This window comes from Mytilus californianus, unplaced genomic scaffold, assembly GCF_021869535.1.
Source record: "Mytilus californianus isolate M0D057914Y unplaced genomic scaffold, xbMytCali1.0.p SCAF_6, whole genome shotgun sequence".
Lineage (NCBI taxonomy): Eukaryota > Metazoa > Mollusca > Bivalvia > Mytilida > Mytilidae > Mytilus > Mytilus californianus.
The window spans coordinates 96,875,726-96,888,833 of record NW_026262712.1 but is presented as its reverse complement, the minus strand read 5'-3'; the positions used below and the strand labels follow the sequence as shown (position 1 = coordinate 96,888,833).

At 32.6% G+C, this 13,108-nt stretch overlaps 1 protein-coding gene across 1 annotated transcript; it reads left to right on the top strand.

The window, feature by feature from the left end:
* Positions 1-1,579: 1,579 nt before the first annotated feature.
* Positions 1,580-6,784, top strand: LOC127706679 (uncharacterized). Its single transcript, XM_052211337.1, has 6 exons — positions 1,580-2,295; positions 2,668-2,845; positions 3,237-3,406; positions 3,955-4,736; positions 5,416-5,752; positions 6,339-6,784. The coding sequence occupies exons 1-6, from the start codon at positions 1,914-1,916 to the stop codon at positions 6,782-6,784; spliced, it is 2,295 nt and encodes a 764-aa protein (XP_052067297.1). The 5' UTR covers positions 1,580-1,913.
* Positions 6,785-13,108: the final 6,324 nt, after the last annotated feature.

Sequence of the window (13,108 nt, the reverse complement as noted above, 5' to 3'; positions counted from 1 at the left end):
AAATGTATGATGTGAGCACTTTGCAAAGAATGTGATTAAAAGAAAAGGGGACACAACTTAGGCATCGCAGCTACTACCCTAATTTTCTGCTATAATAGAAAGTAACGGATATATGGGGTATCTATCAAAGACACAAATCAGCATGTGCGCAGCCAAAAAAAAAAAAAATGCAAAGGAATAGGAATTTTTTTTCATAATCTCAAAGTCAGTGAGGCCTTGAACACAGAGCAAAAAAAAAAAAAAAAAGAAACAAAAGGAGCATATACATATTTTATCTTTTTACATATTTCCGGGATAAGGGTAGCGACATATTCAGTAAAATTGTAAGCGAAATTTTTCAAATAAATTTCGATAAAGGTACAATCTAAAAAAAATATAAAACATTGTTAATCTTTTTTAGATACAGGTATACACATCGTCGCATTATATATGACTTGAAAGTGAAATGTTTTGTTTATTGGAATCATATTGGCCACACGACTTTAAAACGGAAAAGCATTTAAAATAAAAAATTTGAGCAGTTTGCACAGAATATACGAAATAGATATATATATATATATAAATACATGTATACAAACATGTTATTTTGAAAAGAAAGGGAAGAGTTCTGAAAGGATCGCAGTTACCATGGTTACTGACCCTTTTCCCTTCATAACATATTTCCGGGAAAAGAGTACCGACATATGATATAAAAATTACAGGCTAAATTTTTTAGACTGATTAGGAAAACGGTCAAATAACAAAAAAATAGCATTGTTTAGTCGCTATATCTGTCTACTGTGTATTGCAAAACAGTTTGGGGCAAATAATAATATATTCAGTCTGTTTAGAACGTTCAAATATATAGAGAATATCATATGGCTTTTTCAATATCACATCCGTATCAACCCGAGACACCAATATAATCCCAAGAGCTCTGCTCGAGGGATTATATTGGTTGAGGGTTGATACGGTGTGTGATATTGAAAAAGCCATATCATATACACTTTATTATATACATATACCTCACGTAGATGTTTTTTTTATGTGACATGACGTCATATAGGTAAGGAGGTTTGAAATGACGTCATACAGATTATAGGTTTGACATGACGTCATACAGATTATGGGTTTGATAAAGCCTTAGCAACAGTGACTGTAATCGATGACGTGACGTCATACATATTAAGGTAACACGATACCGAATGACGTTACGTCACGAGTTATCGTTCCTGCTGTTGTCGGACAAACATGAAATTGACGACAAACGTAAAACCTGATGTTTTGTTATAACTTAGAACGAGTTAAACAAACAATTTGCCTTAGTCTGGTATAAAACAGTTGAAAGATAAATGTTTTTTATTTCAAATTTACAAATTTAGATATCTGCATATTAAAAATATCTTCATTTTAGCGTTGCTTACTATACGTACAATGTATCATATTCACAATTCTAATAATCTACATGTATGCGATCGAAATGAAAATAACAAAAACGAGAACAATAGCAAAAATCACACATATGTGAAAGTTTAAACAAAAACATAGAAAATACTTATAAATAGTCTTTTTTTTATATAGATTAGACCGTTGGTTTTCCTGTTTGAATGGTTTTACACTAGTATTTTTTTGGACCCTTTATAGCTTGCTGTTCGGTGTGAGCCTAGGCTCCGTGTTGAAGACCATACATTGGCCTATAATGGTTTACTTTTATAAATTGTGACTTGGATGGAGAGTTGTCTCATCGGCACTCATACAACATCTTTCTATATCTATTTGTATTACATGATCGTGTAAAATGTTCTCAATATTTATCTCATATCAATACCGTGTATAATAAAATCCGATACTGCAAATTTGCGGGAATGTGTGTGCTTTTTATATTGTGACGTACACTACAAATCCCGTTAGACGTTTCAGTCCTGCATTTGAACATGGCGGAAAAGCGGCGCATGCATTCTAAAAAGGGCAAGTTCACTTGGAAAAAAAGAAAAGTAGAAGATGACATACCAGTAAAAACCAGTACTTTTGAAACACAAACTGATTCAGACTTTATTTTGTGGAATGAGGGCAGAAGAATTGTAGAGCTTGGGTATTTAGCGGAACAGTTGTCTTGTTGTAAAAAATGTAAAAAGTCAACACTCAACCTGTCAGACTGTCTTGCAGAAGTACGATACGGATTCGGTAGCGTATTGAAGATAAAATGCCAGCAGTGTAAAACCGTCAATTGTGTTTACACGGGAAAACAACACAGAGATGAAAATAAAGAAAACAAAGGATTTGGAATATGGGATATTAATACCAAAAGTGCTCTAGGTAAGTCAAACAAAAAAAAATTTCCAAGATACTCACAGTCATACATGTAGATACTTTTTTGTCATATATATTTCCTTCATTTCGTCCATGCATGAACTCAGTGAAGTAAAAATAGAAACAAATTATTTACTTCTCCGTTTTATACTGATGTTTTAATTGTATTAAAATTTCCTTTTTTAGAATCAAAATTAATATTTTTTTTAAAAGAAACTGTCTGTTGACACTTTTTATAACCGCAACAAGTGATAATGAAAACCGGCTAACCTAAACGACGTGAACTCAGCTTACCGGGTGGTGATTGCCAGTAAATGTAAGTACATGTGGTCTATTGTTTTTGTCATATATTCTATAATATTTATTATTTGTTTCCAGCAATGATACATACTGGTATAGGACCCGAACAAGTTGGATATTTCTTCTCAACCATGAATGTCCCTTCAATAACTGTAAAAGCACTAAAAAAACGAGAGCGAGAAATAGGATCGACGATAGAGAAAAAGGCTGCTGACACTTGTAAACAAGGAATCGATGAGGAAATACAAATAACCAGGTAATCATTCACTGAACTAATACACAATGTATGTTAATGGGCCGGCTGTATCCCGCCTCCGGGTGCTGGATTTTCTCTCCGTGTTGAAGGCCCATTAGTTGCCTTCGGCTGTTTTCTGCTTTGGTCGAGTCGTTGTCTCTTTGACACATTCCCCATTTCCATTTTCAATTTTGATCATGTATATATATATGTGTGTAATAACAATGCTAGACAAGGGGATTTTATAAGCAGATTTAAAATGTATAGAAATTTACATGTAGCTACATCTCAAAATGTAAATCGTAAAGATCCGTACCCGATTGAATATCCGTTTTCTTTATATCATATTATACAAAATTGAACATGTATGTTCAGTGATAAAAATCTCGTTATTTATGTATTTCAATTATAGAACGTCAACAGAAGAGATAAACCTTCCTTCAGATATACAGCCATGTACAAGTACATGTACCATAGAAAACTCTACTGACAATGATGTGGACATTGAACAGTTACTTTCCGTCTCGTTTGATGGCGCTTGGCAGAAAAGGGGGAGTGGAAAATGTTATAATAGTAAAACAGGTAAGTTATTGAATTCTCAGATAAAATGCAGTGGTAAAAACCTAGCACAATAAACTATTTATTATGCCTAATTTTAGTCTTGTTTTTTCCATCTGTAATTTTCTTTTTAAAACTGTTATATAAAACATCGTATTTATGGTCTCGCATCGAGATGAAAGTTTCCTATAATGTTCACCTTGTCTGCATATCTGTCCGTCAATGATTTTTTTTCTGAGACAAGTGTTTGTGACCATCCAAAAGAACTTGCGGTCATCCGATATTCAGTACTTCAGTACTTTGATTTTATGAATGTTGTGACAAGCTTTGGATTTCCAAATATTTTGACCTCGAGCATCACTGAAGAGACATTGATTGTCGAAATGCGCATTTGTTGTCGAATAAATGGTAGAGTTTATTTTATTATTTGTAACCTTAATTACTTATACATTTAGTTTGGTTGTATGTAATCTGTATCTCTATAATGTGCTATAATGTATTGAATTTTTTAATCTGTTGTGAAACTACTTCATTATAAATGCAAGGTACTTTGATGTTCATTTTTTTTTCAGGACATGCTACGATGATTGGAGAAAAAACTGGTAAATGTTTAGACTTTGGGGTAAAATCAACAGATTGCAGAAAGTGTCTTTTTACAGATAAACAATCAGACCATGACTGTCGGAAGAACTATGCAGGAAGTGCACGATCTATGGAATCAGCAATAGCAGTAGATCTAGTTTCTAATTTAATGGAAATGGGTTACAGAGTGAAATCAATAACCATGGATGAGGATTCAACTACTATATCAAGACTTCATAAGTCAGTGGATCCAAATATAGTCAAACAGTCTGACAAGAATCACATAAAGAAAACCCTTTCAAACTCTCTTTATGAAATAAAGAAAGGCCATAAGGAGTTAAGCACAAGCGTAATCAGTTACTTTGTAAGGTGTGCCTCGTATGCCATTTCTCAAAACCAAGGTCACTCTGACGAATTGAATCAAAGCTTGCTTGCAATTGTCCCTCATGCATACGGTGATCACGATCGTTGTAAATCAGAGTGGTGCGGGTTTCTGAAAAATCCAGAGACATACAAACATAACGGTTTACCAGGTGGGTTCGACATGTCAGGAGAACAGCTCCGAGATGACTTACTGAAGCTATTCCAACGATTTGCAGACAGATCGGATAGGCTAATACACATTGGTACCTCTCAGGCGAATGAGTCGCTGAATCATATAATTGCAACAAAAGCACCCAAAGCCAAACATTTTGGCGGATCAGAGTCCCTGAATTTCAGAGTAGCTGCCGGTGTGGCACAACTGAATTGTGGGCGAAAATATATAGTTGACGTAAGTACTTTAATTTATGTGTCATTATGTTTTGCGATTTTTTTTGTCCCTTGAATAGGACACGAAGAGGAGACTTAAAATACAAATTCTAATGTTATATAGATACTATGATAAAATAATGCCTAAATATGAAATATCCTTGACAATTTCTAAATCATTACCATCAAGTGTAAAATTTTGTTTGAGAATCTACCATTACCAAAAAAAAAACAATTTTTGTTTTGGTTGGATTAACCTTCAGTTTCCATATATCACAGTATTCATAAAATGTATTTAGCTGCTTTTGCAGTTTCAGAAAATAAAACAGCATCATCTGCATAAAGTAGTACATAAAGTATGAAGTAAATATTAATTTGTTCTTCTATTTCATTTGTCACTGTGTTTAAACCTATTACATCATTTCTATGAAAAAAATCTTCCAAGTCATTCAGATACAAAGAAAAAAGAAATGGAGATAAATTTTCTCCTTGTCTAGAGGTTTTTGTCTTGTAAGGTAGAATAAATATATTTTTGTCGATTTAATAGCCTAAGATTTATTTAAAACATTGGATATCTTCCGAAGTAAGTACACAATATTAAAGAAGTGCAAAATAGCGTTTTATTGTTATATTATGTAATTTTATGATCATCAAATTTTTATTCAAATAAGCTTATAAATTTAACTTTTTATTGTATACAGGTAAACGAAAATCATGGAATTTCACCTGGAAAAGTAACGGTATCAAAAACAATAAAACTAGACGAGAAGGCTAAAAGAGATGCAGAAAAGAAAAAGTTACCGGCTATCAAAAGGAAGAGAAAAAGTAAAAAGTCCGATTCATTTATTAACACTTTAACCAAAGAGACCAAAGAAGGTATAACTTACAAATCACTGATTGCCATGGGACCAGATGGGGATAATGTAGACATCGAAACAATCCCAGACCCAATTGATTTAGAACTACCAACAAGAGTCGACCTTGATAGTAGCGAGGAACTTTCTGTTGTCGTTTTCGACATTGAAACCACCGGATTTGGTAAGTTGACTATTAACACGACGATGTTTATTATTTAAATAACTTAACTGAAAAGGACATCGGACTGAACATCTTAAGTAATTGGAAACATTTCAGAATAAATTGTCATCTATGGAAGTTTCATTAGGGTATGAAAGCGTTGGCCAAATCGACTTGTCCTTTAGTTAATGTCATGCATATTTTAGGCCAATAGATAAATGCCTGTTGGCTTGATTAAATAAAAAAAAAAAAAGATGTGGTATGATTGCCAATGAGACAATTCACCACATGAGACCAAATGACACAAAAATTAACAACTATAGGTCACCGTACGGCCTTCAACAATGAGCAAAGCCCATACCACATAGTCAGCTATAAAAGGCCCCGAAAACCTTTTTATGGTAAAATCAACAGGCAGCCACTCATACAGTTATAAGCCCATATCAATTAATGTAAGACGCTGTGTTCTTTTGTAATATATTTCATTTGCAAAACACTAATTTCTGATTCATCAAACTGACCCGATTACTATCGATTTATGAAAAAGAAACAATCATACGTTATAGCAATCAACATAATTATGATCATATGTATGCATTTATTACAGGATACGATTCCGAGATAGTTCAATTGTCAGCAGTTTGTAACAAAGGAGAGTTTGATAAGTACATTATTCCGACAAAACCGATTCATCCAAAAGCTACCGAAGTCACCCATCTTTTCAGTACAGGGACGCGTCTTTATTATAAAGGTCAGCAACTTGTGACAGAACCAAAGGAGAATGTTTTTAATAGTTTTATTGATTGGCTTCCGAAAAACTCATTACTGGTTGCACATAATTGTAAACAATTCGATGCAAAAATACTTGTATCCCAGATGCAGCCTTTAAATTCAACAATTTTACAAAACCTCAAAGACCGTATATTAGGATTTCCAGACACACTTCCATTATTCCGTGTTAAATATCCGAAAGAAAATCATATTCACAGAGCTCTCTTGCTAATGACATTCTTAAGACAACATATAATGCTCACAATGCCCTTGATGATGTAAAAATGTTAAAGGAGTTGATAGAGGTAGACAATGCAAAAGAACAACTTATTGAGAATAGTTTCGTTGTAAATGAAATAGAACGTCAATTGAAGATGTTTCACGCAAAGAAACATTTAATGGTCTCCTATAATGGGGTTATTAGAGAAAAAATTATGTCAAAAGCACTGTGCGATAGGGCAGCCGGAAGTGGACTTAGTTTTGATCATATCAAGTCTTCTTTTAGTAGAGCTGGACAAGACGGCGTTCGGAGTATTTTTGCTGAGAGGACTTCAAATGGGAAACCACGGATTAGTAATCAGAAGAAAATTATAAATCGTGTTAGCCAGTATTTATCTAATTGACCATATCCATTAAATTATATTTTTATACATAATTGCGTGTTATTTACTTGATACTTTTATGTTCCGTGAATTTCAGGAAATGAAAGACAACTGAAATGAGTCAATGTAAAACAACGTTATATTCTGTATTCCGTAACGTCACATATTTTTGTCAATTTCTAAGCGTATCGGTCATCTTTGAAGCAATTTATCTGAAAAACAAGGATGGTGACATATGTTTTTTTATGTATGTATAGATTTGGTACACATTCCTGGATATTATGTTAGTTTTTAGTCTTTCTCCGTATATGAGAAAATAGACATCCATTGAAAAATCTAGAAAAGTAAGTCGAAAAAAAGGCATTTTCCCTATATATCTATGTAAATTTGGCGCCAAAATTGACATTTACTTATCGAAATTACAAAAAAACAAGAATGGTGACCCCCATTTTTTATTTCATATTCCGATGTAACTCGAATCAAAGTACAAGTGTGCCAAAAAATTTAGAAATCGGGAGATATGCCATTCGGTATCGTGTTACCTTAAAGGTGTGATAAAGCCTTTGCAACCGTGCTGATATCGATATCATCACGGGTGGCTGATACAGCACGCTTGCCAATGATTGTATTACACATACAATTTATCTGTATTTACTACTAAGTATATAATAAACACAATTTATGACGTGAGCACTTTGCACAGAATATGATGATGAAACGAAAAGGGGACACAACGGAGGCATCGAAGCTACTACCCTGATTTCCTGCTATAAAAGAAAAGATAAGTTATGGAGTATTCATCCATGACACAACACCAGAAAGGGCAATGGAAGAGCGCTTTTATTGTTGTTCTTCATTTCAAAGTCACAGTGAGGTTTCAACAGGTAGCAAAAAAAAAAAAAGAGCATATACATATTTTCTCTTTATAACATATTTCCGGGACAAGGGTACCGACATATTATGTAGAAATGCAAGCTACATTTTTCAGATCAATTTCGATAAAAAAATAATCTATGAAAAAAATATGGCATTGTTCAGTCTTTTTCTTTCTTTTTGTTATATTTTAACCAGTCTTGCAAACAGATTCAGGCATAAAGGAAACATCCTGTTCGCTCGACTGTCCGTTTGATGTGAGCAGTTTGTAAAGAAGGTAAGAGACAAAATTGTATTATTTTGGAAAGAAAGGAAATGCAACTTAGGGAGTTTACTTACCCTTGCAACAAATATTTTCCCTTCATAACATTTTTTCCGGGATATATATGACATAAAAAGTAAAATTGCGAGCTAAATTTTCCTGAGCAACTTACACTGTAAAAATAACGCTTAAATTTAAATGTAAGTGTTACATGTTTAGGTCTAAATATGTTTAGAATTGTGTTTAAATTCTATACGGATGGCTCCCTAAAGTGTTTTTGATCATTACATGTTTAGATTTTAAACATGTAATGCCTATCTATTGTGTTTAGGTCCTGAACGTGTAATGTCTATTGTTCTTTTAATGATTCATCTACCTTGAACAGGTGGCGCTGCTAATAAATAATATTTGAAATCAAACAAAGGAAAAATGAGGTCCTGTTGGCAAATATTGATGCCGATACCAATGTGACAGAGTGGTGAAATATAAGTCGTCATAATCATTTACTTTTGAACTCGTTCATATGAGTAGCGAGTCCAAAATCATCTTGGAAATTTCAATGGGTTTATGTTTTAAATTTGTAACAGTAGAAATAGTGTAGGTGCAAACGGACAAAATTCGTCACAAACTCTAACTGATTATCAATAGGGACACCTGAAATCAAAACAATATGTACATACCTAAGCGCGAATATTCCTAAACATTAAAAATTTGAGTCCCTCAATCCCTAGACACATAAATTTTCAAAAAGCTTAATGCGTATAGATAAAAGTGTTTAGATGATTTTGGCGTTTCAGGAAGTGGACAAGAATGTGCTTAGGATTGTGTTTAGGATATAAACGCTATTTGTGTAGTGTAAATAGAGGTATAATAAAAAAGATTATAGTATTGTTTAATTGATATTTCTATTTAAGATATTGTGTTTTTTTTAGTGTTGGAAACAAAGTTATGGGTATTTAGGAGCCAGTCTGTCCTCTCGACTTCCCTTTTAGAACGTTTAAGAATATTACAAAAAAGTATTGTGTTATTTTATCAAAAAACGGAGACAACCGAAATCATTGTAACTAATATTTACATAACTCCATTGCATATTTCCGGGATAAGAGTACAGACATAAAAAGAACAATTGCAGGTACATTTTTGCAAACTTATTCGCATGCAAATCTAATATAGAAATATTCGTTGTTTTATCATTATTTCTATTAATTGTGTCGTATTTGTTTTACGTCTTGCAAGCATTTGTTAGGGTATATAGGGAGCATTCTTTCCACACGACTGTCCGTTTATAAGTTTAAGTATTTAAAAAGGTATGATATGAGTAGTTGTACAGAATATAAGAAACAATATTGTGTCATATTTGGGCAGAAAGGGGAGAAAACGGAAAGCATCGCAGCATTCCCTGCAACACAAACTTTCTCTTTACATCATATTTCCGGGATAAGAGTACCAACATAAAAAGTCAAATTGCAGACTTCTTCGGAAGGAGGTATGATATGAACAATAATAACATGGTCTTATCGTTTCTTTTTCCGTTAACAATGTCGTAATTTTACATGTCTTACAAACAAGTTTGGAGGTATATATGCATTATTCTGTCCACACTGCTCAAGGCGCAGTTCAAAGCGCAATTACTTTATTTATATGATGCCAGCAGTTTCGCAAGTTTACAAGAAACTTGGTTTCATTCCGGAAAGAAAGGAAAAAACAAACCAACAGCATCAAAGCAACTATCCACTTTCACTGAATCATACATGTACTTTTCTTTAATAAAATATTGACGGGTTAAGAGTACTGACATTAAAAATAAAATTGCTGACTAAAACCAGACTAATTCAGATGAAAGTATCATCTAAATATTTATAAGATAGTCTTATCTATATACATAATATTGTTTTCTATTTCGTACGTGTTTTAAACGAAGTTTAAGGTCAACAGAAATTATCATTTCCATATAATTGTGAGTTGAATACGTAAAATGATTTGTGAGAAGTGTTAACAGAAAAAATAGATTTTTTTTTATATCAACCTTAATTTTTCAGACTTAATTATATACACGTAGCTGTAATATGATAAAGTGTTATTATAAATACGTTTTATCTTATCTCTGTATATATATAGTGATCCGTTTCTTAGGGAACCGAGGGTTTGGCAGTAGCGGAGTTATCTTATTTTTTTGCAAAACAGCTGTTGGTCGTATGTTTTTCCGTCAAATGAGAACTCACCTTTTATTTCCGAGATAAGAGTATTGACATACAGTAAAATAGTAGACTATATTCAGAAGCTTCTATATACATTGTAGTCTGTCTCATATATTTCGAGAGAAAATATGTTGCTGCATTTATCGGATAAGAGTTTATTCATTAAACTAAAATTACAAGATACCTAATAGCCTGAATCGCTCACCTGTCAAAAATATATCTTGCATTGTTGATTATTTTATAGTTCCAACCTATCATAGTTTTCGAGATAAAAGGCAAACATCGCGAATAAGTCAAAAGTCGTTATTTTAGGGGGGGGGGGGGGGGGGTACTCTTGAAAGGAGTCATTCAAAGAAGCCATCTGATTATTTTGGTGGAAATGGGAAATAAGTAAAAATTGATTTATTTCTCTATTTATTATGGTTTTCTAGATATTAGACAATTATATCATATAATTCCTATTTTCCGGTAACATGGTTTTTAGACATGGTAGCCATGGTGGTTGAATTTTAAGAAGATAAAAAACACGAACAATATAATACTATCGCGCTCATCCATATATATTAAAGATATCCTGAAATTTAAATACTGAAGGACCTTTAGAAATAATAAATCAATTTTTACCGATTATTTGTAAAGGTCATGAAATATTTCAGGATATCCTGAATTCGAATTATGAAGGTCCTGAAATACTTAAGGATAAAAAACAAGAGATGTGGTATGATTGCCAATGAGACAACCATCCTCCAAAGTTCAAATTAAGTGGTTGTATTTGCGGATTGGCTATTCATTTCCATCTATCATAACGTTATACACGCTTACATTTGTAACGCGAAAATTTATTTTCACTTTTGTGCACAACTGCTTCCTGCACTTTGTGTTTATTTACAGAATATTCATTTAGATCCTTTCTTATGCAAGGTTATTTATTTTCGGCTCTTACCAGGCTAGGATGTTATTTTTCAAAATCTTCCTGCAAACCCCACCCCGGAAAATCAAATGATTGTTTCCTTAATGATACAAAAATAAAATTACCTTCGACTTTAAAGCTACAAGTCTATTGAGGAAATAAAGTTGCATTTGGATTTGTGTTTATTTATATCTATTTATTTTTAGTTGATCAAATATTTTATATGCTTTCTGTGTACAGACAATTAGTCAATAATAAAACATTACATTTTCTGGATAAGAGTAAACGCGTTTCCGTTTACGAGTAGTAAGTTGCAGTTGTCTCCCTTTCCATGAAATTCAATTTTTTAATGTATTCTCCCTTTACAAATAAGAATAATTTCAATATTTGTGCATTATTAAAAAATTATCGAAATACTATATACCGATAAATGCTTATTAGTTTACTGTAAATCTATTTAACAAAAAATACTTTACAAATTTTGCTTTGTTGAAAAAATATTACAGAATATGTTTGTTCCATTGTTAAGGGTAATGAGATAAATGTAAATTTCCGGGTTAAGGGTAATTCCCGGATAAGTGTATGACATACGTTACTATGTAAAGTGTTTCATGCAGTATGAGCATTATTCTTGGATATATGTGATTTTTATATGTATTCAAATAAGGGCTACAAAATTGTCGACTAGTAGCACCGATATAATAAAGATATAGAACACAGTGCTCACAAACTTGTTTTTATTCATTTGATTATCAGTTGAAAAGTATAGATGAGGGATTTATTTTCTGATTATTATTAAGATTTCGACTGTGGTGAAGATCAAATGCCAGGATGGTATCCAGTGCATACATAAAAATAATCTATGTTCTGGGTGGCAGGATTGTAATGATGGATCTGATGAATCATCTGGGCCCGGCCCCGGCGCCATAAAACTATTTGAGTAAATTTTTTTGCTCAGCCTGAGAATTTTCTCAATTTTTTTATTCTCAGCAAATTACACCGCCATAAAAAAATTCTCAGATATTTTTTTACTCAAAGTTAAGAATATTCTGAAATATTTGAGTATAGCCAAAACCATACTTAAGTAAAAAAAAAATCTTACATGTTGCTATTGAGGGTATTTTGATATAAAAAATACAACTGTTAATACAGTTTTTGTTAAAATTTTGTTAAAATTTGTATTGAAGAACGTCACTAATCTACACAAATGAAATGCGAAAAAAACATACACATCTTTACTCAGTCCAACATTTTTTGTTTGGTTAACGTTGTCTTTTTCATATATTTTTTAAGAATAAATACTCAATATTGTAACGTGACCGAGGGGAGGAACGACCTCGACACAGACGGACGGACATAGCCATACTATGGCACGACAATGTATCCTGTGGTAAATTCCATTAACTAAATAATACGGTATCTATTTACAAGTTTCTTCACAAATGTACATTACTTCAGACTCATTGACAAATTATTAGCAACAAAGTTTAAACATATAAACTTTAAATACAAGTCCTCCAGAATCTATACTGATTCAAGACTTCAAGGAAAATCACATCCTTCCAGTATCACAGCTGATACCCAATCTGCCCAACTAACCTTTATCATAGAGTTTAATTACTTTCACTCTAGACAAAACAAATAGGCATAACTTATTTTATTACCCTACACCCGAAGACATCGCTACTTGTCTTAATTACATCTGACAGTTCAACTTTAACTGCAGATAATAAAACTAGCCATTTGTCAAATTAGCCTTGC

Coding starts and splice junctions, on each gene's coding strand:
- LOC127706679 (XM_052211337.1), top strand. CDS start 1,914: ATGGCGGAAAAGCGGCGCATGCATTCTAAAAAGGGCAAGTTCACTTGG. Junction 4,737..5,415: donor GGCGAAAATATATAGTTGAC/GTAAGTACTTTA, acceptor TATTGTATACAG/GTAAACGAAAATCATGGAAT. Junction 5,753..6,338: donor CATTGAAACCACCGGATTTG/GTAAGTTGACTA, acceptor CATTTATTACAG/GATACGATTCCGAGATAGTT.